This window comes from Gallus gallus, chromosome 1, assembly GCF_016699485.2.
Source record: "Gallus gallus isolate bGalGal1 chromosome 1, bGalGal1.mat.broiler.GRCg7b, whole genome shotgun sequence".
Lineage (NCBI taxonomy): Eukaryota > Metazoa > Chordata > Aves > Galliformes > Phasianidae > Gallus > Gallus gallus.
The window spans coordinates 62706782-62734556 of NC_052532.1; the positions used below are offsets into that span (position 1 = coordinate 62706782).

The following is a 27775-nucleotide window of genomic DNA, read 5'->3' on the forward strand; positions in this document are numbered from 1 at the left end:
GCATGTCCTGACACTGCTAAAAATACTGTCCTTCATTTTCTTCTGGCAGGTTAGAGTAATAAAAAAATATCTATAATGTATGGGTTTTTTTTTCTTTCCAGTTAAAATGTGCCACCCTTGCGTTAAGAGCATAAGAGTTTATTTATTTAACCCTGATACTTAGCTTAGGACACTGCTGAACTTCCATCAGGCCTTGTACAGCTTGGTGAAAGCTTTCCTAAAAATAGGAATTATCTGTTCTAATGGGGATTGAGAATTTGACATAAGAAATAAACTATAAAAATGACACTTCTGTCACAGACCCAGTGATTTTTGGCAAAACCTCCTGTTGCTTAGTAGCTGGATGGTTTGCATCTGTTTAAATTGGTGGAATATATAGATGTCACTCTTTCCACCCAACTGCCAGTCTATTATTACTAAGAAGAAACAAATCTGATGACACTTCTCAGTAAATTCAGTTCAGCAATGTTTACAGGTAACTGGACACTAAGTCACCCCAGGATGACCATGATAAAGCCAGGAATGCATTCTTCAAAGCACTGTTTCTCAAAGCTTTTGAAAGTACAATCCTTTTGACTGATCTCTAAAGGCCTGAGTTATGGTTAGAATTTCCTGAGATGTGTTTTCTAATGCTTCAGAACCTCCTTGGAATCCTGTTGTGATACGTGGTTTGAAAAACAGTACTTCAAAAAAGTTTATAGTGCCCATCTTCCATCAGAGATTTCTATGATTCAGAAACAGCTCATTGACAATAGTTTATTGGTTTATGCGTTTCTGAAACCTTTTCCTCTGAGCAGGCTAAAGCACTTTGCTTCACAATAGCTGTAAAACATAGCCTAAGCTGTCAACCTCTAAACTGGATGAGAATGTAGAATTCAGTCAGTCAAAAGGTATTTAATTGTTATTTTATTGAGATAGGAGTACTGTCTGCATTAAAGCTTTGATGTTCCTAATGGAAGACAATCCTGAAGGGCATGGCTGGATTGCAACTGTATTAATTTGTAAAAACAGAAACAAACATCAAGGCTCGTACACTGAAAAGGACACACAGCCTCCATAATGGGACAGAAAACAGTAAATCTTGCAGCATGCTTACATCTTACGTTGTGTGCTTAAACAACAGAGCTAGGAGATTCCTGTATGGAGTGTCCCCACAAGACGTTAATGAATTTGGTATATAAAGTCTTTTTAATCAGTATATTCTTCTACTGTCAAATTCTGAAAGTGACATATTAATAATAGAAGTGTGAAATTTAATTAAACATTATACTGAACATCCTATTATGCAGGACAAATGACATATATCAATACATTCATCCGTGAATTGTATGAGAAGATGAAAGAATGTATTTGTGTTCAGGTTGTTCTGAGAATTACTTTCCTATGATGAGAGTTCTAATATCTGTCAATCCTTCATCATCCTTCCTCTTAACAGTCAAAAATGTGCGGTATGAAACTGGAAACTTTCCTTTGTTGAAAGGGCTGCTGGGTTTGTGTTAAAGTGTATTAAATTTTCATCTCGTTTGTTTCAGCCGTGCAAGCTTATATTGTTCTCTATTTCTTTAGTGTGACCTCTTAAAGGAAGATCCCTAAGAAAGAAAGAGTTTTTAACTGTACAGTGTTTATTCAAGTCTCCAAAGGGAGGTTAAGGAGATGGCAACAGACTCTAGAAGAAAAGGAAATTTCCTGGCTTGTGACTTCACACCTCATCTCAGAATTCTTGGCCTGGATTTTCTCTGGTGCTGAGCGTTCAAACATCAGAAATAGTAACTTCAGAATATAATAATAACTTCAGAAATAGTAACAAATCTAATGTTGGCCTATATTTTCAAGAGACTTCTAATTCAGAAAACTGTTTGAAATTTTTTTTTGAGTTATCTGTGTTAGCTTCTCAACAGTGCCAGACTCAGCTGAGCGGGAGTTGTGGAGGGGACATGCTGACGCTCTTCTGATGACTGGTGTCCCTATCTGGTCATCCTAAAAGTGAAAGGCAACGTGTGCTTGACAGGTGAGGACCACATACTTAGTGTAGGCAGAGTGTAAATACCTATGCCTGTTTTTCCCTTGAATTTTTGAGCTGTGTATCCTGGCCACCTTATTCTCCAGCAATTGCTGGTTGTGTTATCCCAAAGCTGAAAACAGATCCCATGCTCAATGCTTTAATTTTCACAGTGAGACAATAACGCAGTCGCCTTCAGTGGCAGAATTCCCACTGACCTCTGTGTGGGCAGAGTTGTGCCTCATTTTTAATTCTGCTTTCATTTGAGTGCATTACTACATTTCTGTTCTGCCATCTTAGATAATATTTGTTCCAGCTTTAAGTGACCGTAGAGGACCTTTCTACAGCAAATGAGCTTAACCGAGGCTCGAAATTTTAACTCTGTGATTATCCTTTACTTCAGACATGCTAGCATATACAACATACTATGTAGGTAGAAGAACATGTAACCTACCTAGAGTCGGGTCATACTCCCAGATAAACCGTTTGGTCAGGAAGCGTACGACGAGAGCTGGAGGAATGAAAAGATGCACAAACCATCAGCTTGCCCAGTTTATAAAACTCTACCAACAATCTTTTTCTGTATGAATGCTTGTGTAGGGGCTCTCTTGAATAGGGGGGTGGAATTCAGCTTTGCTTATGGGAGCAGTCGAGACCTTTTCACTGTTTGTGGCCCACTTCTCACATTCAAAGGGGGGAAATAAAATAGGAAAAAATAAAACATGTTATAGCATTAATCATTTACCCATGTAACAATGCTGGAAAAAGAATGCCAAGAAGCTTTCAATGGCCTCTAGCTTTCTTTCATGTTGTTTTCTTCCCACAATAGCTTTACTGTTAAAAAGACAAATCAGAACCTTATTTGGAGTGCTTTTGGTTGGATGATCAGATGACCTTTGTGGGGAAAAAAAAAAAACCCACATTGCTTTTGCTGTTTTAGATTTCCCATAACCAATAGGATAAGGGCTGGCAGGTTTTGAACCAGAATGCTTTGCAGCTTCAAAGCCAGGGGTGTTCATAATCATTTATGTAGCTTGCTCCAAAAGTAATGCCTCCTATTTATTTCCATTGAAACTGCAACAGATATAAAAAGCCACAATAACATGACTTGATAGAGCAAATTCTCAGCTACAAACCACATCATCACAGTCACTCCCATTAGCTATGCCTTTTGCCAGTGATGAACAAGAGCCTGTATGCCACACTTGTCAAAATCTCCACGGCTGCCCAAAACGTGGCTTGTCCTTCACATCACCACTGCTGAAATGCACCACCCACCTCCTCACTGTGCTCACATCCACTGTTTGCTCTCCATCAACATTTAGCAAGTATTGATGAATGTCAATGGGTGCCATTTTTTCTGCATTGAGCGATTCAATTCCACACCTTTGCTTCATCTGCACTTCCATGTCAGACTACATATTGTCAGACTACCCTCCCACTGCCATCTGGCACATGGTAACAAAATGTAATGAAAAGCTGTCCGGAAGGTTCAACCCCTACTGTCATATCACCAACATCTGCCTCTGACATCATGAACCAACATCATAAAATTGGAGGCATATTACTTTCAGAGCAGCCCTCATAATTTCGGAAAAATTTTCCCTTCAGATGTGAAACCTCGAAAGGTAAATATAATTGGCTAAATTGCTTCCTCTGTAGCTTGACATGCTTTCCTTGCAGTAACTTGCCTTCAGTATTTTGCCTACTTGCCACCAGAAGCAATCAGTATATTTCAAACTGATGACCAACAAATGCAATTAATGACTTTGCAGAAATAGAAATAATGTGTTAGATTTTGGAGCACAGGATAGTTCGTTCTCAATTGCAGTTTATGGGCTAAGATCTTGCTACTTATATTCTTATATGTATTTTTTTTCTCCATCCCATTTCAAGACATCCTACAAATGCTTTGCCAAGATCTTGATTATGTTCTAGCTATCAATCTTAAAGCTAAGCACTGCCTTGTACTTCTAGTGCTGTAATTCTGTGATGCTGTAAACAAAGCATTCACTGCTGTCAAATATTCAAAATCCTCTCTGTGTTTTCAGACTGGAGAAAGAAGTATCCCTGCACTAGCTATGATTTCAGTGATTTCAGCTATAGGAGAAGGTTTCCTTGTCAGCCCTACAGCTCTGTTCTATTCTTCCTTCAGCTGCAGACAGACAGCAAGAAGTGACATCTAAGCTTTTTTCAAAATCAAAGCAATAGTAATCTCTCACACTCCAGACTTCTGTGCCCAAAAGCAGAATCACAGAATCACAGAATTGAAGGGTTGGAATGGACGTCAAGAGATCAAGTCCAACCCCCCTGCTAAAGCAGTACCCTACAATAGGTCACACAGGTAGGCATCTGGACGGGTCTTGAATATCTCCATAGAAGGCTCCACAACCTCTCTGGGCAACCTGTTCCAGTGCTCTATTACCTTTACCATAAGTAAGTTCTTCCATGTGTTAGTATGGAACTTCCTATGTTCAAGTTTTAGGCCATTACTTGTTCTACTGCTACACATCACCAAGAAGAGCCTGGCCTCATCCATTTGCCTCCCACCTCCCTTTAGATATTTATAAACATTAATCAGATCTCCCCTCAGTCTTCCTTTTCCCCAGGCTGAACAGACCCAGCTTACTCAGCCTTTCCCCTTATGGGAGATGCTCCAGGCCCAACACTTTAGAACAAACTTCATTAATTCAGCTTTGGTCACTTGGAACCTATTTTATTTAACAGTCAGAACCTTAGTTTTCAGGAAGACTTAACTATGCTTCACACTTGGAGAGTAATAAGAATCTGATCCTAAGGAAATGAGATCACTAGACAAGATGCAATTTTAAATTGCTGTTATTTTAAGATTCTTTTATACCTTAGGAATTTTTTTAAGCCTTTGCAGCAATGCTCTCCTTGGCCCTCTGAGTGAATGTGGCAATACTTAAAGTACTTTTCAAGTCATAGTCCTAACGTGGATGTCATCACGGAACAATAAGAACTCTCTGTAGCTTATTTTCCTTCCATAACGCACCAGTGCTTTTTTTTTCCCCCATGTTTTACCTCAGCTGGTGTAGTTTAAACATCTTGACGTTTTAAAAGTTTGGTCATGACTCTTCTCTAATTGCTAGTAATTGGTTCTCTAATTGCTGGTAAAATAGATGGCATGTTCTATTTTGACTGGGGAAGTGATGCAGGGTAGAAATTCTCTTGACATGCTTTTTGAAGCTCCTTGCCATGTTACTTTTCAAGAACAGACTTTAAAAATGCTTCCAGGAGCTCTGCAGCCCAGTAAACTGAAAAGCCTATATGCTTGAGCACTCAGAAGAAATAGCATTTGCTCTATCCTGCCTCATGCCTGCTGCATACTGTTTTTCAGATGCTGAGAATTGCAAGGTGTTCCTCCACCCTTTCAGAGAAGGCAGTTTGGTGCACTTTGTTTCATAGCAGCAGAGTGGGTTCGCAAATGGACTCCAAAGGTGGAAAACTATAATTTATTTTAGTGTCAGAATAAGAATTCACAGAATTCACATGAGTATAATCATGGTTTTTCTCACTTCTCAGCTTATCACTATGTCATTGTTCTTAATGAGCACCACCCACACATACATACATGCTGTAAAATGCTGGCAAAGAGAAGAAAACCCCATGGGCTGGCTTTTATGGCAGCACATTGCACTTTTCTATCTTATGACTGAAGAGGGCTTTTGTGATGCTGGCTCACAAGTGTCCAGAAACAGCACTCTGCTTGCTGGGACTGCAGCTGGGACGCTTGGGCACGCTGTGTGTTATGGCAAAGAAGAAAATCTGGAAGAAAATCTGTTAAGCACTCATGTCTGAGAAAGGCCGTACAGTGTGCAGCTCTGGGGGAGGAGAGCTTACTTCAGACATAGACAAAATGAAGGAGGTGAGGCCAGGTAAAAAACGGAAGATAGAACTAGACCATGACAGCTGAGGTTACCCTAACAGAACAGGGTTACAGGTGTGTACACTAAATGAAACAGTACTGGCTTCCACACTACTAGGCTGAGGTTTAGCAGCTGCATTTGACAGATGGGAAACATGAGATGCTCTTGATCCAGTATCTATCCTGTTTCTGAATGATCACAAAATGTTTTGGATAGGAAGCATCTCCACCTTCATCTTGTTAGGGGTGCCTAGCAAATGGGCTTCTGATGTACAGTTGGGTATTACAGCAGTGTGTGACTTTATCTGGTTTGTCAGAAGAGAGTCAATGAGAGGAGAGCTGGGAGGGGTATGCAAGTTCTCAGCCTAGACCAGTTGCTGGCTCGTGTTGCCTGCCCTAGAAATGATCTCTCTAGACCACGAATATTACTGTGGAGCCATTTTGTTTATGTTGAGCTCAGTTACTGCCAGATTACATCACTTTTGTTTTAGTAAAATAACTTCTGCCAGCAGAAGAATCAGAAACAAAGACATTAGAAATTCACTACACTTAGTGTTGTGGTGCTCAGATTTTTGCCACTGGCAAAAAGGACATTCCAGGCAAAGCAATAAGTCTTCCTCATACCCTTAGCAATGCTACAAATAAAAAGTTGAGGATGGAGTTGCACAGACCTTTGCTGAGGTGAGAAAGAAGCGCTTGACCTGCTAGCCATATTTGCTCTGATGCTAAAAATAAGCCAAAAATTGCCCAACACTTCGAAGTAATAATAATAATAACCTGCCTACTGGATTTTTATTTTAAATAATGCAGAGATTGAAAATGTATGAAACATTATTTTCTCATTAAACTAAGTGACTAATTCCAGTGTTCATATTATAATCAACATTCCTAGTATTTGTCATAGGAAAAGATGAAATGCATTTTGAAGCAGACAAGATTCGAATTGATGCAGTACTGAACAGAAGTGAATTTCATTGTCCTCTGCTGAGAGGAGCCCAGGCCCTCCCTCAACACTTACTGCTTGTGAAATGCATGAATTTTCAAGCTTTGAAGGAAAGAATCTCCAACAAACTGCAATCTGGATTCCCGCTGTGTTTTGGAGACATGACCATTACCTAAGGAAATTGATGTAATGTCCCAGCAAAGGAAGAATAGGCTCATGTCTCTTTTTGCCTTTCCTCACACCCTCAATTCCAAGTCAGCTGTTTTGCACAGAGTTTAAATTAGGGTAGAACTTGACTTTCATTCACTCATGTTTAAACCTTCTGCCTCAGAAGTTATTCTTGGAGAAGAAACACGACTATCTGTCAAATACATTTCCACTGTAACTCCATTGAAGACAATGAAATTATACCAGGAGTTAACTTGGTTTATAAACTGAGATTGTCAACCACATAATTAATCAGTTTCTTTGGGACTTGTGTGGCTGAGATCCTTACCCAGCTTTAAAAATCTCAGTCCGTATCTTTTTGGAACATTTATATGTATATACAGCATTGAGTTTTGGTTTAGATCTTTGTTTGGATTTAGTAACATGAATGGCTCCGGTAAAATTTACAGTCTGCCTGAATACATATCTTCATGATTTTGTTACTGTTCCAGCTAATACAGACTGAGCTTTTGGGGCAGGAAGAATGGAAGCTGGATTTTATTTGAAAAATGCCTCCTTCTCCCCAAAAGAGACAGAGTTCAAAGTTGTTCTAAGAAAAGTAACAGCTCTCTACAGTTAAATAACTGTACGATGACTCCTTTATGCCATGAGAATTTTGAGCTATAAAAATTATCTGAAAGAAGTCCCATCATTTAACATATCAACAAGTCCATTCCTGGTGCTGTGATGACGTGTCATCAGTAAATCATATTTGGCTGGAGAAAGCGGAGTGGTTGGAACTAGTTGTTACAGTGATCAAAAGGCACTTTCACAGGACAATTATTTCATTTTTAAAAAATGTGTATTTTTGTTAGGGCAAATGGGATATGAACTCTCTCCTGGAGGCCCCTCCTGATTCTGAGTTTCAGTGGGCTTGGAGGGCAGCAATGCAGCATACTGGCGTGGGAGCTCTGTGACCAGCTTTGGGAGGTAATGGTTTGTTTTTAAACCTCTACCGTGAGACTTCTAATTTGCTTCTGAATGTGCAGGTCTTCCAGGGAGGAGGAAAAATGTGAACTTGTGGTGTGGCACTGCCTTCTGATCCTGGCTGCATCATGAGTGTAGACATGCAGTCGTGGCTTCTGGCTCTGTGTTTGCGGGCTTGGATTTGACTTAGTTTTGACAATGTCTCAATTAATTTAGCAAGGCTGGGTGAGTGGTTAGCTGGACATCAACAGGATTTCTCTGCATTCCCTACTCTCCTGGCTTGTTCACTGTGATCGCTGCTGACACTGAGACCTAACGTGCTTGCATTAAACTACAAAGAAAATTTAATGGATCAAAATTAGATCAATAGGGGACAAGGAAGAGAAAACTCTACCAAGTATAAAAATCATAGAATCACTATGAATGGAAAAGGCCACTAAGATCATCTAGTCCGACTGTCCATTGGGCACTTGTTGACTACCTTGCTGTCTCATACTCTGCACATTTTATGGCTACTTTAATCCATGTCTTAAGCATTAAACTCTTCAGAAAAAAATACTGCGTGTGCTTGAATAATTTTGAATATTCAAAATTTGAATATTTTGAATATTGAATTTCACAGTCTAGTGAGTTCCACTGACTAAGTTTAAGTACAGAACAAAAGCTTATATTATTTGTAACAGTAAATACAAACTAGGATTGAAAACGTGTGAAAAAAAAAATGTGTTACTCTTTCATTTCAAGAGGTTATTTCGCTTAGTGTTATCTAAGGGAATTTCCTCAGTCAAAATCATACAGGCTTTGGTGCTGTGGAGCCTAACCTGAACAATCCTTGTTTTAAATGCTAATTCAGCAGGTTGTTCGCTTAGAAGTCAATAACCGGCCTTCTTTTGGCAAGTTGTTTGGAAGGACAGTGTCATTTTCCTACTCATAGTCCATAATCAGCTATGTCTTTTAGCTGTCTTCCAAAGGATATTAGTCCTTTGGATCTGACCTAATAACAAAGTAATCGATGTTTCATTTTAAAATCTCTGTCACTTTTCAGTTTATTGGTAAAGTCTTGGGTAGTGTCTGTTTTGTCAGTGGCAATTTCAATTTCTCTCAGATGTAACTGCGTTTCATTGTTGCGGAAAGTACCTGCTTTTAGGAACTTAGGAGTGGGAAGCATCTGGAGAAAAGTAACTTGTTTCAAGGAGCTCATCTGAAACTCCATCAGTCCATAAGTACTGTTTATTTAATAATCTTCTCACCACTGTCTGAATAGAGGACTTGAAGGAAGCACTGTATCAGATTTTACAAGCACTTCTTAGTTGCAGGGAATGAAGCAAGGAAAAAGTAAGTTGTGCTTTTATCAGAGCATGCACAGTGGTTTACTTTTGCCTGTGCTGACAATGAATGTAGCGGTCATTGACATCAGCGTAATGAAACCTATGCTCACAAGTGCTCACCAAACAGACAAGTGAGTGATCCATTTCCTGGCTTGTACAAGAGTAATTGCTGTACCTGTGACCACACTTATCTCCAGGATGACTGCTTACACAGTGCTCCACTTCCTTTGCTTCATCTCTTTTGGTCAGACCGTGTGGGCTGTACAACTTCCAGGTATCTACTGGCTCCATACACTCAGGCACGGGCTCTTAAGGGTTCTCTAGCTCTTGTGTATTTCAAGCTGTGCCCAGTCCTGTTCTTGTAGGCTGGCACCTTGCTCTTCTCCTAAATCTGATGTTGTGGAGCAGTTGCCATCTCCCTTCATGGATGGAGATAAGAGTCCTGAGATTTAGTCCTCAGGTGAGAGGCAAAATTTGTCACTGCTGAGATACTGAGCAGAAAGCAATCTCAATACTGACATGTTAGCAAACAGAAAGCCTTCCTTATTCAGTACTGAATATGGAAAATACAAGGGTTGTTCATCAAAATGTTCGTTATTAACCATGACCAAATATTAACATCAGGCAGTGTTTTTTGCCTTGTTCCTGATGTAGTAATTTCATGACAGAAAGAACTCCATACATTCTTCTGAAATAGCCTACCATGAATTTTGCAAAAGATGCAACATGATGGTCATTCATCCCATCACCACTTATCCAGGACATTTTCATACTAAGGTACTGCCCGCTGGCTTTTATACTGGAAGTATTTTCTTTCCAACAGTTACCGCATGTGGCACATAAGCAGGAGGCTTAATTTATCTTGTTATCCCATTCCATAATAAACTGTTCCCGCGTAGATTGTTTATTTTACAGGACTCCCTTCATATAAAAGACAAATGGTAAGACTGGCCTGTCTAATGGTTTTGTTCATTTAAGAAACACAGTGTGCAATATCCATACCTCTACCATTTCTCCTCTCTTGACTTTATTGTATAGCTTGTTATGTCGCTGCTTCATGAAGACTAAACTTTCTGGTGTGCTATTACTAACACATATGGCTTTCCAAAACACAGTTAATGATAACACCTCCAGATGTTTGTGTGTGCAAGACGGAATGTATTTGTGATCGGGCTGTAAAGCAAGTCCTACAAGGGAAATCACACAAATAACTGTGGCTTTCCTAGGACATTGACACGGGTAAGCTTTGAATTTGTGTTCTCTTTTGAAAGACACCGGACAAAGAAGAACAGGATTAGGTTTTCCATGCTAGAGTAGCAAGACAGCAAAGTTTGCAGGGGCTTCTATTCCTTTCCCCTTAAATTTCTCCCATTGCTGACTTCAGAAAACATCTCATTCTGTTCTTTGGTCATGTTTCGCCTGTCGTCTTTACAAGGGAAAAAAAGAAAGGAAAGAAATAAGAGGGAATTTTTTAATACTCTAGATGGCAGAATGGACTTCTGGTTATTGTCAAAACGTTTTTGTATGAATTAATTTTTAATGGAAACTGCACTGTGAGTAGAAAGACCATTTTTTATTTGTGAAGGAAGAGAGTATTGCAGACTTCACTTTCAAAGGGAATGCCTGAACAGCTCACCTTTTTTTTTTTATTATTATTATTCCTGAAAAACCTGTAATTAAGGAAATGCAGATTTTTTAAAAAGCAAAAACAGATTTGACTACATTATATTATTATATATGTAGTTTTTATGAAAATAAAGAAGAGGCGTCACTTACAAAGTGACCTGTGTATCTGTAACCTTCAGGATAGCATAAAGTACCTTCATGGAAGCAGCATGCTGTTTCTTTGTCTGTACATATCAGGACAAGCAGAATCTAGAAATGACACAAACTGCACGTTTTCTCCTTTGCCTGAGAAACACAGTGATGTAAAGGGACACAGAGCTCGCTATGTCATTTTGTTAGATGTCACTGTCTCCTTCTGTGTGGCCACAGTATGAACAGAATATCTATCATCCTTCTCTTGAGTCTGACCATATAAATTCTCCTGTCGCACGTTAACTGCGTGCATCTGGTTTATCAGATGTGACTGCAACTCATGCCTTCAAAGATCATCTGTCCTGTGCAATTTCCAGCTTTGTCTGACAAAGGAGCTTAGGCAAACATAGGAACACTACAGGTTTGTCAGGGCTGGTCAGTAGGATCAGTAGGCAACAGATACATGCCTGTAAGGTGCCTGTCTCACAGGGGAATGCACATTTAGGGCAACCAAATACACTGAAAACTGACTCATGTACTTTCATTTTTTTTTAATAAGTATAATGATATAAGCATTGGTAAATGTTGCACCTTCTTAACATGGTTCACAGCATTATTTTTCTGTGAACTCACTGTTTTCAAACCGTGCAAGTAGTTGGCTTTGCATTGCAGCTCCCTGGCTACCTGTTGTTTTAAAGGCGGAAGATACAGAATTGCTTTCTTTCTGTTGAGCTCATTGCCAAGTACCTGAACCAGACACATGGGGAAGTTCGCAGAATAAAGAGACATATGTGAGAGCAGCGACATCAGAGAGCGACAATAAACGATGGTGGTTTTCAGGCTTCTGTAACTAGTTACTGTCACCATAGTGTATAATATTCAAAATGCTTCAGGCATCTCACTGAAAGTGGTGGCAAATGTCTTAATGGCTGCTCTCACATTTTATGCTCAGCTGTTTTTTTTCCCCGTCCTTTTCTCTGCATTGTTAAGACATCTGCTCCTGTTACTTACTTGCCACCTGGAATCTTGCAGTTCTGTTTGTGCCAGCATTTTTTATGGTAAACAACTTCTCCATTACATGTGGGAGATTAAGAGGCACAGCAGCAGGAGCAGAGAATCTCTAAGAGGAAAGGTATCATTTCCACAGCAGGGTTCACAATACTAGAGAACAAAAACGGTAAGTGATAGGCTGTGTTTAACAGTTACAATAAAACATAATTTAAATACTATGGACCATATGTTTCTTTGTCACAGTACAAAGAAGAATGTTCCAAAGTGAAGAAATGATGTGCTGAGGAGAAAAACTCAGACTAAAGCTTTTCTAACATGCTGTAGATAGAGAGCCCCAGGAGAGATGGGACTGATAGGCACCAAGTGGTATCTAATAGCATCACTGGCAACATCACCTCTTTTCTTTTGCAGAGAAGGCTGGAAAGCAGGTGTGGGTGGACAGCAACTTTTCATAAATCATTGGCAACCAAAGCCTGTTTCAGTCTGAAACCTTAAGGGTAATCTGACTGATCTCACATACTGGTCATCCCATACCACTGCCAGCAGGAGGTTTGACGTCTGACTCCGAAGTAACAAGTCCCCATCAGAGCTACACCGTGTAAGGCTGGCTGACAATAAACACTGCCGAGTGGTCCAGCCAATATGCTACAGCGTGGTGTGCTTGGTTCCCAGTACTAATAACAGCATTAATGACTTTAAACTAATCCATAGCTTTGATAAATAACTCTAATCTCCTATCTGTGTCTGCAACTGCAATTTTATAAGCGCTCATTTGGTGCCTACAATAATGTAGGTGCTATTATTAGCCTTCTGCTTGGAATTTGGACACGCAATCATGGGAACTGTTCAGATTAAACTTCAAACTCCCAAATTTAAATGGTAAATTTCTGCTTTCATTTTCAATACTTCAGGGCATTCAGCTAATAAACATTATGTGACTTCAAACAAAATAAAAAACACAGTAGCAGATAGCAGATGTTGTGAAAGCCCTGACTTATCTCAAGCCTCAGCCTTGAAGGTTTAACATAACTTAGTTTATGGTGGTCATCACAGCTGCCAGGAGACCTGGCCCTGTCCCTCCAGAGTGCAACAGATACAGAGAGTGTTCTGGTCTCAGCTAGCTAATTAGCTATGCTTAGTTAAAATTATATATTAAGAGGAAGTTCTGGTACATTTACTTCGCTATAAACAATGAGTTAGTTCCCCCCAAAGTGGTTCTATGTGTATGAGATTCTTTTGCACATTTTTGATCTGTAGAAATTACACAGATGCAAAGATAACAAGTTGTATACTCAGGGCTCTTCCAGTCATTATCTCATGCAGTGGTTTACCCAGTTTAAAGTGACCTTAGCAATGGGATTTTCTTCATTCCTTTTACATGAGGCTGAAAACACCAAGTTCCTGTTTGTTCTAAGGGGACGTTAAAGATCCCATAGCAGTTTTGCAAGAGTGTTACGTCATCTTTTCCTGCTAGCATCTTATCCTCAGTCCTGAGGGTTGGAAGGTATGTGTCATCCTGTGGATTGCAGTGTCAGATGCTCAGAGACCCTTCAGGACTAAGGAAGTCTGCAGTATTGACTTCTATTATTTTCTCACGCTAATCTGATAAACTGCTCATTGCTGAGTTTTTCTTTTAATGCTTTTCGTAAGAATGCTTTCTCAGTTTCACCCCGTTGTCATTTTAGAGTGAGCAGAGCGAATATAAATGATTCCACCTTCTCCGCCAGCAGTTGAATAAAGCAATTTAAGTTCATTTTTCCTGTTACTGCCCTATAGAGTGCTGTAACCTGACTGCAGCAATCTGCATTTGCTTAGCTCTTGGTGATGACATCATACAAATCATGAGGAAACACAGCCCTGGGAATCTACAATTTGACAAGCAAGAAAATCTCCATTTGCACATAATGAAGGCTGATATGGAACCTTTGGAGATGGTCTGAGATGAGGTTTACATTCCTTGCTCCACCACGTTTTTATTTGGTTTAAAATGGATTAATGGCTGATTACATATTCAAAGCTGTTAATGTGCCTAGCAGGGCAGAGAGGCCGCCAGCAGTCCAATAGTGGTTAGATGGTGCTGGTCTCTAACGGATGCCATTTCATGCTGTTGTCCTATGTATCCATCCCCAGTGAGCCTCTTGTCACTCTCCAATCCATAGCTACCCAAGTGCACTCACCCAGTTCCTGTGGGGATGAGCACCATGTGGAATCAGTTCAATCACCTTCATTAAAAAGATGCTCTTTCCCCAAGAACTTTTTGCCTTAGCCCTGATCATTCCAGTCATCCTGGAAAAGACACAGTGACTCCTGAGCCAACGTGGCCGAACTCAGAGCAGAAGGTGATGTTGAGGAAAAAGAGGGAAATGCTTGGACTGGCTGCGCTGCTGGAGAAAACACACCCTGCACCTGGTGATTTCACTTGTGCTAGGGCATTCCTTTTAATACATCTTCTGCTTTCAGCACCTGAGCAGCTTCAGAGACATTTGGTCTTAAGTTTTTCTGCACATTCCTCAGTTTCAATGGGAACCTGGATGGAGTAGGGTTGCTGTGGGGATAAATGGATTTTCACTGCGGATAGGCTGACACTGACAAACCAAAAGGGTTTAGGAAATATAAATATTGCTTTTTACCCGGATGCTGAAACAATGCTTGCAGGGATGGAACTTCAAGGACAGCATTCATATTATTTAGTTTCTTTGCTAGAAGATGCATTTTCCACGAGCTGTTTACAGACAGCAAAAATATTCTATGACGCTTGGTTCCCTACTGCTTCAAGGGTGCACATTTAGTTAGCATTTTTTATTTTCCTCATTCTCCTTGACGTATCACTGAATAATAGAACCAGTAAGGTTGGAAAAGACCACTAAGATGGTCAAGTCTAACTATCAACCCACCACCACCATGACTACTAAACCACCTCCCCGGGCAGGCTGTTCCAATGCCTCACCACTCTTTCCAAGAATAAATTTTTCCTAATACCCAACCTGAACCTCTCCTGACACAACTTCAGCCCTTCTCGTCCTGTCGCTGTCACCTGGGAGAAGAGACCAACCCCCAGCTATGCACAAGCTCCTTTCAGGTAATTATGGAAGTGATAAGGTCTCCACTGAGCCTCCTCCGGATTGAACTATCCCAGTTTCCTCAGCCACCTTCCATAAGACCTGTGCTCCAGAACCCTCACAGCTTCACTGCCCTTCTCTGGACACAATCCTGCGACTCAATGCCTTTCTTGTAGTAAGGGGCCCGCCATCCTCCCCAGGAGCTAAAGATGAGACTTGTTGTCTGACCAACAAGTCTGCTGTAGGGGGTGGATGAACTCTGCAACTCCAACAGACTCAGCCAGAGCTGGGCTTTTTACTCACTTTCCTTGTGGGAACAAGGGCTGTTTTTCAAGTAGTCAAATCTCCTCTTTATTGTTATGTTTTCACACAGAAGAAAATATATGGTCTTTCAGCTCCAAGGTGCTCCCCGTGGGCTCACTGTTAGATGGTGGAGCACTTGGGAGGGCTGTGTCTCCTCCTACCAATCCACCCGGGGCTGAATGACCAAGCCCCAGTGACATGGAGCCTTCAGGGGGCAGTAACACCCACAGTGATCCTGTTCCTACTCCACAACAGCTTCTGCTCGAGGTGGGCCTACCTGCTCTATCTGCTCTACCTGTTGTCCCAGAGAAAGTACAGTCAAGGTAGCAACTGCTGCTCTCCATGCTGCTACCAAGCTCCTAGCTGGAGGAGGAATGTTATTGTTCCTCCTCATTCTCTCAGTTCCTCGTTCACTCATTTTTCAGAGTGTAGTCCAAAGAAAGCACCATAAGCGGCAAGAAGAGGTAAATAATTCACTGCTCTAAATGAATGAGCACAGTCTGGTTAGAAGTTATGCACTCATTTTAATAAGGCAAAGAACAACTTTTAAAGGCATGTCACGCATTGATACAGGAGATAAGAAGGCTGCAACTGTGTTTAGGAAAGCAGAGAAGCAGTGGTAATCATTGTAACTTATTGTCAGATAAGCCACTTTTGCAGAAAGCGTTGGCTGGAAAAGAGAAAAACATTCTTGGAAAGAAGCTGATAAAGAAAGGGCAGAAAACTCACATGCCACAGAATTTATTCCTAGAGGATCAGAATGAGGAGGCTGATTTTGATTGGGTTGTTAAATTGTTCAACAGCTGGGAAGTACTCTGCCATTGCTCAGTGGAACTATATGTTTCTGCAATGACTTTTGAACAGCATTCTTCCTTCTTTGAATGGAGCCTGAGGCGCAACCCACTGAAGTCATCGGCAGCTTCGCCTCTCTCTTTGTAGGCTGAAGCCTGTGCCCCTGGGGAGCCATTTAGGTGTGATAAGTAATGTTCTCAAATTGGTACCAGCAGCAGCCTCACCCCTGCAAGAAGGAGAAACCACAGCACATGTGATAGAAAAAAGGAGACTTAGGCTAAATTCCTGCATCGTAGAGCGGTCTATTAAAGAGATCTTCTGATCTCTCCAGTATCTTCTGTGTGGGAGTTAATGCAAACATTTCACTAGATACTGATCTTAAGATTGGAGTGCTTGTTTTGCTAGTCAGTGCTCTGAAAAGCTTGTCTGCATGGGAAAATCGTCTCATGTGTAGAATGAAATACAACTACAATTCTTCAACAGCTTTTATGTGGATAGGCTTACTCCTGGTCCTTCTCTGGTGAAAGCTGGTTAAACTAAATTGATTTCAAGAATCATTGTGAAAATAATTGTTAGGCCAAATTCTGTCTTGACTAGACAGGGAACTCCTCCAAAGCTAGCTGGCTACCTTTTTCTCCCTGGTATTTATTCACTCACCTCCTTGGCTTTGGGCCTTGCACAGCTGTCTAGATGGACCCAGAGAGAAGCACTGCAGCCATGCATGAGCTGCCAGAGAGGTTAAGCAATGACTGTCAAATATGTTAGCAGCAACTCCCTGAGCAGGGAAGTGCAGAGGGTCTCTGGTCTCTTCTCCCTGGGATTCAATAGCAGGATGTGTGGGAACGGCACAAAGCTGTGCCAGGGGAATTTCAGAGGGGACATTAAGAAAAGTTTATGTACCATGAGGTTGGTCAAAGAGTGGAACAGGCTTCCTAGAGAAGTGGCTGATGTCCCATGCCTGTCAGTGCTCAAGAGACATTTGAACAATGCCCTCAATAACATGCCCAAACTTTTGGATGGCCCTGAAGAGTCCCTTCCAAAGGAACTATTCTATAATATTACTAAAGTAAGCATGCAGCCTAATAGAAAAGAACATCCCATGGATGTCAGTAAACATACAGCTAATGAAATATGGACAATAACTGCAGGCTTGGATTAGGTTCAGCTGCTGCTTTGTTATGTTCTTGGTCCATCGAACTTGAGCTATCTTCCCATTAGCTGTCAGGAGAGTGCCTAATAAATGGCAGATGGATGTGCCATAAACCACAACAGGCAACTAATGAATGAATTTAAAGGGGTATGGCATGGCTGTGTCCCAAAGAGGTCATGGTGAAAACACTGGTTCAGTATGATCATATGCCCAAGGGAGGGCTTAGATAGTTCAATTTTTATCTGTCAAGTACAGGAAGTATGTATAGAAAAACTAGTATCATTACAACTATCACACATTGCTCTTATCAGAAGAGTTTTTAATGGAACTTTTTGATGAAAATGTTGCCATTTTAGGCTATTATCCATCTGATCCCCAACTCCTACCCTCTGGAAGGAAACTTGAAACACTTCAAATTTTGGTTAAAGTTCAAGGTAGGTTTCCCTACCCTTCTGCTTGATCACTCCCTTTTTCTTTTCCTGCCCCTTCTCAGAAGTAAAAATATTTTCTTTTCAGTAAAAAGACTGCAAGAGAAAAATGTGACAACTTCTCAGCTAGCTATGTTTTGAACTAGTTCTGAGAAATAATTCCTCAGATGCACATAGTCATAATACTAGGCTAATTCTTAGGATTACCACTGTCAAATAATACATTTTCATGGATCTTGTCTTCTTCTCTTTAGCTTGCAAAATAAAAAATAATGACGTAAGATACCTATTTTGAATCTGAGCAGATCATAAATCTATCAACTGATGGATTAGCAATTGGTATGACAGAATTGCTTGCCATTACTGGCAATTTTATGTAAATTATGTAGCAGTGTGCTTACATTCTTTTTACAAACACTTGCCAATCAAACAACTAAAACAAATCACTTTCCCTCTTTCAAATGTTTGATTTGAAGACCTTTACAGAAAGAAAAAAAAACCAACCTCACGTTCCTTGTTCTGTAGAACAAGACAACTCAGTCTGGTTTTATGCAGCTGATGAGAACATCAGAAAAACAAGTATCCAGAAGGGGGTTAATGAGTAACTGATCCCTTCATAGGCTTGGTGCATGGCTGCACACCTGATGGCCCATGGGTCTTTTCCACTAGGCCCTGGCAAAATGTTTTTTCCACTATTATATAAGATCATAAAGTGCATTTGTCTCCAAAAGACCAATCTGAGCAATTTCCTATAATAACATTTGGTCTCTGGTTGTCAAAATTTTGGATGACCCCAACTTAAAAGATTGGGAAATCTTTCAAATGCCTTTTAGAGATTTCCCAGTCACTTCAGTGAGATGAGACTTTTTTTTCTTCTTTTTTTAAAGGCCCAGATCCAACATCAGTCTTTGTAGAAGTTCAAATTTACCATAATTGTAAGTTTACTTAAGCTCTTAAAATAATAGTGATGTGCATCTGAATTTGATTTTCCAGAAGCACCATTTCATGGCACTTATCTGCAGCTTTAGAGATATGTAAAAATTTTGGTCCTCGGTCTCTGTTTTTAACTTACACTTTCTGTCATTTTCATTTATTCCAAGAAGAATTACAATCCCTACAAGCTTTCTAAGTATTAACACATCTCTGCCAGTTTAGAATTCGCTGTATGGGTTATTTCAGCAATATATATACAATTACTTTTATAGTTTCTACTTTGATGTAATTGGAAGTTTTCTGCACTAATACAGAACCCAGTGGACAGTACTACAGCATATAGGACAGCAAAGTCAAGGTGAAAAACCGTGGATGTAAATCGGGAGCAAGTCTAAAACTGTTAGGTTGTTTTGTTGCTCAGAGGCAGTCCTGCTAACAGTGGTTCTCTGCAAGTCAAAGTATTTTTTTTAGGTGGGTAATTCTACCAACAGTACTCAAATAGTAGACAATTCTAAGGGTCAGCAGAGAAATCATTAAGGATGTTCAAGTGATTTTGGATTAGGTTCTTAGGTCTAAACAAAGCAATATCCATGCTCTTGCGCTCAGCTTGATTAGCAGAAATGAAATGTTTGGCTGCTCTCTTGCGCAATCAGCTAGAAGAAAAACTGGACACTTAGGCTAAGATCTAAACAGTGTTAGGGACATCTAAAACAGCTGGCTTTACCCTTCCAGGACTAATTTCTCCACGGTCTCCTTCTAGCTGACACAGGAGAGTTTCCTCCATGACCCAATTCAAAAATCTACAATTATGCTCTGTTCTAGCAGTGCTTTTACCTACCAGTTTTGATAAAGAGAGTTTGTATGGGGGACTCTGGAGCAGTGATGGCAGCAGCAGATCCCACATCTCTGGACACCTTCCCCTAGTTTTGCCAGCTGGGTGCCAGCAAATCAACACAGAAATGGCTAAGCTCCATAATCAGATGAGGCCCTGTGTTTCTAGCATGCTTTGCATGGTATCTCTGCTTTGCACTCAATCATAACAGCCTGCTGAGCAGACCTGCTGTAGTTTAATTAAAGCGTCTGGGTCCACCTCCTGTTCCTCTTTAATAATATTAGTCAGAAGTGAGCTGTCTGGTGCCTGCATCTTCCCCGTTAGCATGAGCTGCTGATGCAGAGCTGGCCAGATTGGTTAATTACACCCCTGACTTTTAAAGGTCAAGTTTTATGGAGTCTAATAATGCTCCAAAGTTTTCCAAAACAAGGTAGATTGGAAAGAAGAGTCTGGATTCCTCTGCTGTGATGCTGCCTGCTGAGGCATGGGACAGCTCAACATCTGCAGCTCCCCAGCGGGGCAGCTGGGAGAATGGGAGCTCCCAAGGGCAGCTGCAGCTCTGAGCAGCTGGCACAGTGCAGGGTGTGCTCACTGCTGATGGTATGCACTAGAAGAAAGAGGACAGAGCACTGGAAGAGGTTATCTGAAAGAAGGCTGTAAAACAAGTTGCTACTCAGCTGATTTGCCTTCATGTAAAGGGATTGCATCATATCCTAGAAATTCTTCATCTTTAGCTTATCCTGATAAGATAACTGAATGGTTGCTCAAACAGTATCAGCTGGAGCAGAAAAACTGAGAAACTTGAAAAACATCTTGAGAAGTGTATGATGTTTCAGTAGAGGTTGTGCTAACTCAGTTTTGTGCCTGATCTACCTGTCCCTGCCAGGCAGGGAGTGATCTGGTGAAGAGAACCCCTAGCTAGGATCTACAATTTGCATGGTTTATTCAAAGCTAGTAGCTACTGTATCTGAAAAGCAATTTATCACCTGTTTAAACCTCCTTTATAAGAGAACGACCAACAGTCCTAACTATGAGCGCCTCTCTCCTGGCAGAGGGGAAGGATCTGAGGGAGCTGCTGCCCTTCCCCTCTCTGCAGGATACCTGGAGGCTGGAAACACCCGGGAAGGAAGGGCGATCCTCAGCTAGGGCGCTCCTGCTTTCCCCCCATACAGTTCCTTTATCTCCTCATGCAAGCACCTGAAAAGTGTCAAGGCTGTAAGTCCTAGAAATTCCAAGTCCACCCACTGGTCCTGCCTTGGGCCAGGTTGTCTTCACCATACCAGCCACAGAACAGGGGAACTCTGAAGGGGCATCAAAGAGCTCCTGCTCTGCTTCTTGCGAAGGAAGACGAGTCAGCCTATTTAATAACAGCTGGGACTTCCTCTTTTCCTCTTGGCAGACTGCCTTGTTTAAAATCTTCCATTTTCCACTCCACGACTGAGTTTACACAAGATGAGTAGGGTAGATTTTTTGTGTGTATGTGTCTTTCTTTGGTTGACAATTTTCTAGCATTGTTTTTCAAGTAAAACATTGGAAAATGCTTGAACAATTCCTCGTATTTTTTCCATACTTCATCCTTCACCACTCGTTCTCATTGTTCTTCTGAGGGTTTTTTTTTTTCCTGTGACTTTTTGGCTGGTTTATTTATTTATTTATTGCATGTGCTTATTTTCAACTGATCTGCATGTAGATGATGTTCAATGGAATGTGCAGTTTGGGTAAGGAGATGTTTACAAGCTGATATTAAAACGCTCTGCTTGTTTGTAAAAAACATTAATTGAATAAACACTAGTTATTAGTTGCATATTTGCTTTCCTTTTACTTGCTTTTCACAAACAACAGGGTGTTTGTTCTATAATTAACAGCAGTTAGGATATTCTTTAAAAAGCTTTGTATTTTTCTAGAGAAGACAAACCAGTGTTTCTGCAAGAACGAGACTTAGAAAGTAGTCTATGTTTTCACAGTATTGCTGCCTTCCTGATTATTAATCTCCTTTCATATTTATTCACTTATTAGCTAGGTAGTACTCATGCACTGAGTCATTGCCCTTTTTTGTTGCTTATTCTACAGCTCTATCTACTATTCTTGTTTTGTCGGATAGCATGACCTAACAATAATAAAAGGAAGCCTAGCACAGGTGTATTCATGCTTCAGGTACTGAAACAGCTTTTGTACTCTTACACCAATATGAACTTCCATGCACCAAACTCAAGCCATGTACTGCCATTCGTTACAACCATACCATGTTACAACTTATATCCAATATCCAACTCAGGTTGGATATTAGAAAACATTTCTTTTCTGAAAGAGCTGTTGTGTAATGGAACAGCTGCCCAGGGAGGCGATGGGGTCACCATCCCTGGAGGTGTTCCAGAACCGTGTGGATGTGGCACTGAGGGATGTGGTCAGTGGGCATGGTGGGGATGGGCTGGCGGCTGGACTAGATGATCTTAGTGGTCTTTTCCAACTTTAGTGATTTTATGCTTCTGTTAACTTGTACCTACTTTGTAATTCAGTGTGGCTCCCAGGTTGCTTTTAGTGTTACTGTGTCCACGTTACCTTCCTTTAGCTATCACCTTGATTTTATGCAAGCTAGATTCTGAATTCTTAGTTCCTGTGGATGTATCTAGCATCCATCACAACACTTTAGTCCGTCCTGCTAATTTATCACGGTTAAATAAATGGTTATGTTTCCTGTTTTCAAATCACTGTTTCACAATTTTGCATTTGTACACAGCTTCTATTCATGTTATGTTTTCAGCTATATAAGCAAGTCAAAATATACATACTTGATATTTGCTCTTACACAACTCTGTTTTCACCTCCAGTTTACAGGGGACAGCCTCACTAGAAGAACACATTACACCATTTTATGATAAACAGAGGTATACAGATACAGTGTAACTCGCTGGGAGCCACCCTGCAGCACTGACATGGAAAGAAATCTCCAGTTCTGGATTCCATCAAGTAATGCTATTTGTGATGCTTTCTATATAGGCTGAAGTTATTCAGTAAAGCCTTTATTACCTATATATTTTTTTTCATAAGACTTAAAGAATACTGGTTGAAAAGGACCTCAAAGATCATCTACTTTCAATCCCCCTGCTATGTGCAAGGTTGCCAACCACCAGACCAGGCTGCCCAGAGCCACATGCAGCCTGGCCTTGAACGCATCCAGGGATGGGGCATCCACAACCTCCTTGGGCAACCTGTTCCAGTGCGTCACCACCCTCTGTGTGAAAAATTTCCTCCTAATATCTAGCCTAAACCTCCCCTGTCTCAGTTTAAAACCATTTCCCCTTGTTCTGTCACTACCCACGCTCATAAGCAGTCGTACCCCCTCCTGTTTAAATGCTCCTTTTGAATACTGGAAGGTCACAGTGAGGTCTCTCCATAGTCTTCTCTTCTCCAAGCTAAACAAGCACAGTTCCTTCAACCTTTCTTCACAGGAGAGGTGCTGCAGCCCTCTGATCATCTTAGTGGCCCTCCTCTGGACCTGTTCTAAGAGCTCTGCATCTTTCTTGTGCTGGGTGCCCCAGGCTTGGATGCAGTACTCCAGATGGGTCCTCCCAGGAGCCAAGTAGAGGGGGACAATCACCTCCCTCTCCCTGCTGGCCACTTCTCTTTTAATGCAGGCCAGAACATAGTTGGCCTTCTGGGCTGCAAGTGCACACTGCTGATACTGCACTTTCCGGGCAGACAGCTCTCTTAAGATTCTGTTCTCATTTGTATGTCAAAAAGTGGTAACAAAGCATCAAGATATTTCTGCATATGCAGCCACAGTCCTGAGCTATGCTGGCACCAGCAGCCAGCAGAAAATAATGCACAGTGTGCGGGTTCATGAATGGCACCTTCACTATATAAGCACAGTGGTTTGACAAGCTTTCCTAGCACTGCAGAAGTTCAAAGCAGGAATCGGTTAGATTAAATGTTCCCTCTACTGGTCATCAAATTATTCTTTTCACATTAGCATTCATATAATGCAACAAACACCAGAAGATGTATGAGAAGAAAGGTATGCCAAAACTTCAGAGGACAGGTGGGTAAAAAGTAGAAGGTTCATGTCTGTGCCTGCAGTGATATAGCTAGAAGTTGCAAGTATATCTTTCTATATTTTCCCTTTACTCAAAAGCTACCTAAATATACCTTTGAGTTACATTTACGCATGTATTTTTTTCTTATCAAATTTGAAGTCACACATATATTTGTGCATTTGGATAATAACATCAGTGAAACTACGACGAATGGGGTAAACTATGCAGATCAGACATGTGGCTGAAGCTATGACATGAGTTGGAGCATCATTTGTGATTTCACTGTAGTCCAGTGAGATCAATTGAACCCTGCTGATTTACACCAGCTGAATGTTTGGCTAGAAACTGCCAGAAATGAAGAACTCATGCTGCTAATATTCTTTAGATAGAACAAGAATTTGGAAGGAGTGGTGGTGGAAGGACTGATGAGGTTTAAAGCGGCTGTTGTCTCAACTCAGAGAAAGGGAAATACAGTTAATATTCTATGGAAAGTGTCTAGTGTAATTTCTAGATGAGGTGTGTTCAAAGATCTCTCCAGATTTGGATGATTATAATATCCAATTCTTTTAGGAGACAGTCTAAGAGTAAATACATACTCGATCTTGTAAATTCTGGCTTGTTTGGTTTACTTGTCTTCTAGCACCTAAAATTCCCAGTGACTCACCAGTGTAGTCCTCTGGGTTATTTTTTTATGCTGTAGACTCTGATCTCTCTTATTAGACATGGATTAGACATTACTGACAGTGTGAGCCCAGCATGTCTATTCATGATAGAACAGACCTCAGGTCTGACAGTGCTCCTCAAACAGTATAAATCAGGAGTCTTTCATAAAGCCCTCCAACGTCCTATCACCTATATTTATGAATGTTTACTGCATACTATAAACCACCTTGAAAAAGAAAAGGATGCAATGATCTTTTGTGGATCATTATTGTGTGCAATAAGGAGGATAGCCAACTGCTGTTTGGACTATTATTTCTTTTTATTTTCCTCTAAATTATATGTACCAGCTACTAATCTTTCCAGAGTGATGTTGTAACACTGAAATATGAAATAGAAAGCACTGACTAGATGTTACTTTCCCCTTCATAATTACATGCTCTCTCTTCCTCCTCAACTGCACTTAATTTTTATTTCACACTCTCTGGACTCTGGTGTGAATTCTCCTTTTCTGTACTGCATTAAAAATTCTGTAGTGAAAAAAATACAGTTTTTCTTTTTTAAAAAATTAAATCAATTATTACGTACAGTGTGGTTGAAGCAGTCAAGCATTCAGTCTTTAGAAAAGGGTTTCAAACTAAAAGAGGGGAGATTTAGATTGGGTATAAGGAAGAAACATTTTACAGTAAGGGCAGAAAAGCACTGGAGGGGGTTGCCCAGAGAGGTGGTGGATGCCCCGTCCCTGAAGACACCCGAGGTCAGGCTGGACGGGGCTCTGAGCAACCTGATCTACCTGTGGGTGTCCCTGTTCACTGCACAGGGGTTGTATCAGATGGTCTTTAAGGGTCCCTTCCTGCTCAAACGACTCTGATTCTGTGGTTTAGGAACAATGGTGAGGATGAACTGTGCAGTTTAATTTTATTACGATAGTTCCTGTGTTAGACCTGTCTAATGTACTCATTTAAAAACATTTTTAACAAACCTAAGGCACAAGTGGATATTTCTCTTCAAATACAGGAAGATTTGAAGAAGATGAAATCTCTGTCCATCTTTAAAGACCTGATGGTTCTCCTGCTATGGGCTCCAGCTTCCTTTAAAGCACAGATTCTAGTTAGAAACTGAAGCTGAAAAAGCTGCTGCACTGCAGGAAATTGATCACAAGGAGAAGCTTGCCTTGATGGCATTAGTGGGAGGAAGATACTGTATCTTTGAGCAGCAGAGCTTCAGGGTTTGCAGGGAAGTTTCTCCTATTTCTGTTGCACACTCCAGACGTCAAGAGAGCATGTGCAAGTCATTCAGGCTGAGAGTTTCTGCTTCTGTAGCCTGGTCCTGAGAGCTGAGCAGCGCAAGGAAGGAGCCTGTAGGGAGACATCCCAGTCAGAGCTGGAGCCAAGCGTAAGGCAGCTCTGCAGAATTGAAGGAATTGATGGAGCTTGACATTTTAATTGTCTTTGTTTGCAGGGCTAAATTAGGTTATGAAGAACAATGATCAGTGGCTGCGATTAAAAGTTTGAAATGTGCCATGAATCCTGAGACTACCAGATTGTGACTGCATGCTCTAAGTGCTAGGTTTGAAGTGCCTGTTAGCAAACAGGGGCCAAGAAAACAAGAGAAATTGTCAAAGCCAAATGAAAATGCTTTTCCTCCAGCGCATTGCCCCCTGAAGCGTTATTGTGTTAGAATTTGGTTTCCAAAGTTACCACTAATTTGTGAACTTGCAGGATTTTAATTTTGCTTTAAGTGGAATTGTCAATGTACCTTTAATGCTGGAGTCCCTAGTGCCACTTACGTAATGATATCTCTGTGCTGAATTTGACTTGCACTACAGCAGCAAATCATTTCAGTGGAAATTACATGAGTGTAAAGGAACACGCATATGTCCTTGAACCCTTTCTAGCTCTGCTAGGGATAAGATGGCCAAATTTGTTTTGCTAAAAATCTCCAGCATGATGCAGCCCCCTACCTGAAGGGTGATTGGTGTTTTTCTTCTTAAATTCATTTTCCTCCACCAGGAAAGAATAAGTAATGCCCAAGTAACCTTGAGCTCAGATAAACAGCAAGTGTTAATATAGTGCAAACCTCCCAAAGGTTTTATTGCCCTCTTGGAACACAATTGCTACAGAAGTGTCTGTGGGAAACTGTACTAGAGCTGTCCCCTTGAATGTATTAATTAGAATCTGTCAAGCATATTTTGACTGGAAACAGTTCATGACACAGTGAATATATTTTTGGCCTCAAAAGGATTCTAAGACAAGAACAGCAACAAAAATTAGTTAATACTAGGTATATGTTTTTGTTTCTAAAGTTACATAGCCTAAGTCTCAGCAGGGACTACTCTTGATACTGACTAGAAGGTCTACTTTGTCACCTGAAATTCTTTTAAAAAATCCTTTATAGTGGGTTGCAGGCTTGGGTTGTTCGGACCTGAGTGTTTAATATCTAGAGACTTGCCTCCATCAACCACTCATGAACATGGCTTTCTGTTGAGCAATTAAACTTCTGTTATTTATGGCTCCACACTGCTGTAGGATGAATGAGTCACATATTTACTTAGGAGACAAGACACAGGGGACCTGTTGCGCAGCAAACAACCGCCCCTGTAGGTTCTGAAGCACTTACAGGCCATAAAGCACAAGCTTAATGATGCTGTTCCTCCTGAGTAATGTCAGAAATGTCTTTACTACTTAAATACAGCCTCTGATGATACCAAAATAATACCTGAGAAAGTCAAAGAGACCTGTAGACAGGATGAGAGTGAGGAAAATAAGCTGGTTTGTTGTCACAATTCAGTATCCCACTATATTGACATGTATTCTAGACCTTGAACTGGACTTGAACACTGACTTGTCTGTGTCAGAAATAGTCTAAAAGTGTAGAAAACAGGAAAAGTAGAAGGCACAGAGATGCACTGTTTCTGTTCTACTTTGTGGCAACTGAAGGGAGGCAATTAATCTGTCAGGAAAACTGCTGCTTTGGAAAATGTTTAGATTAAGAGAAGCAGTGCTGTTGGGTCAGTTATTTGGTGACCAGTGCCACTTACTTTCTAGGCCGTGCTCACTGCTTTGCTGTCTGCATAAAGAGTAGTAGAGACCCTGAGGGCTTCATTCCATTGGCTGAATGTGAAGTGGCATTTGATATTCACTGTGGTACCTCAGGTGGCTCTGGCTGCCCTTTAGAAAAGCACGGATATTTAATGGGTTCTGTCTCATATCTAACAGTGTCTTGGGACTCTCTCAGGTGGTACCAGGGGACTCTGTTTAAGCAGCTTTGTAGAGCTTTGGCTGGGTGTAAAGAACATACAGACCTCTCATGTAAGCATGAAAAAACAAGTATGCTATATCTGTCTTTCTGCTTGAGCTCTGCCTTTAGTATGTCTCAACATCTCTCCCACAGGAAACCTAACATGGAACTTCACAATTAAATTCACACCCAAAGGAAGCTGAACAGCTTGGGAATAACTACGGCCTAAAAATAATGCTCAAATGATTCCGTGAGAGAGATGATGAAATAGGAGGCCGCTGT

At 40.8% G+C, this 27775-nt stretch overlaps 1 protein-coding gene across 3 annotated transcripts in view; it reads right to left on the reverse strand.

The window, feature by feature from the left end:
- The window catches only part of RERG (RAS like estrogen regulated growth inhibitor), a 107156-nt gene that overhangs the window by 19419 nt on the left and 59962 nt on the right, over positions 1–27775 (reverse strand). For 2 of the 3 annotated variants that reach the window (XM_416404.8, XM_004937961.5), the window contains exon 3: positions 2454–2510. The exons of the other annotated variant lie outside the window; for it this stretch is intronic. In XM_416404.8, coding sequence (XP_416404.1) covers positions 2454–2510 — 57 coding nt within the window. The remainder of the gene's footprint in view (positions 1–2453; positions 2511–27775) is intronic. 3 annotated transcript variants of the gene reach the window in all.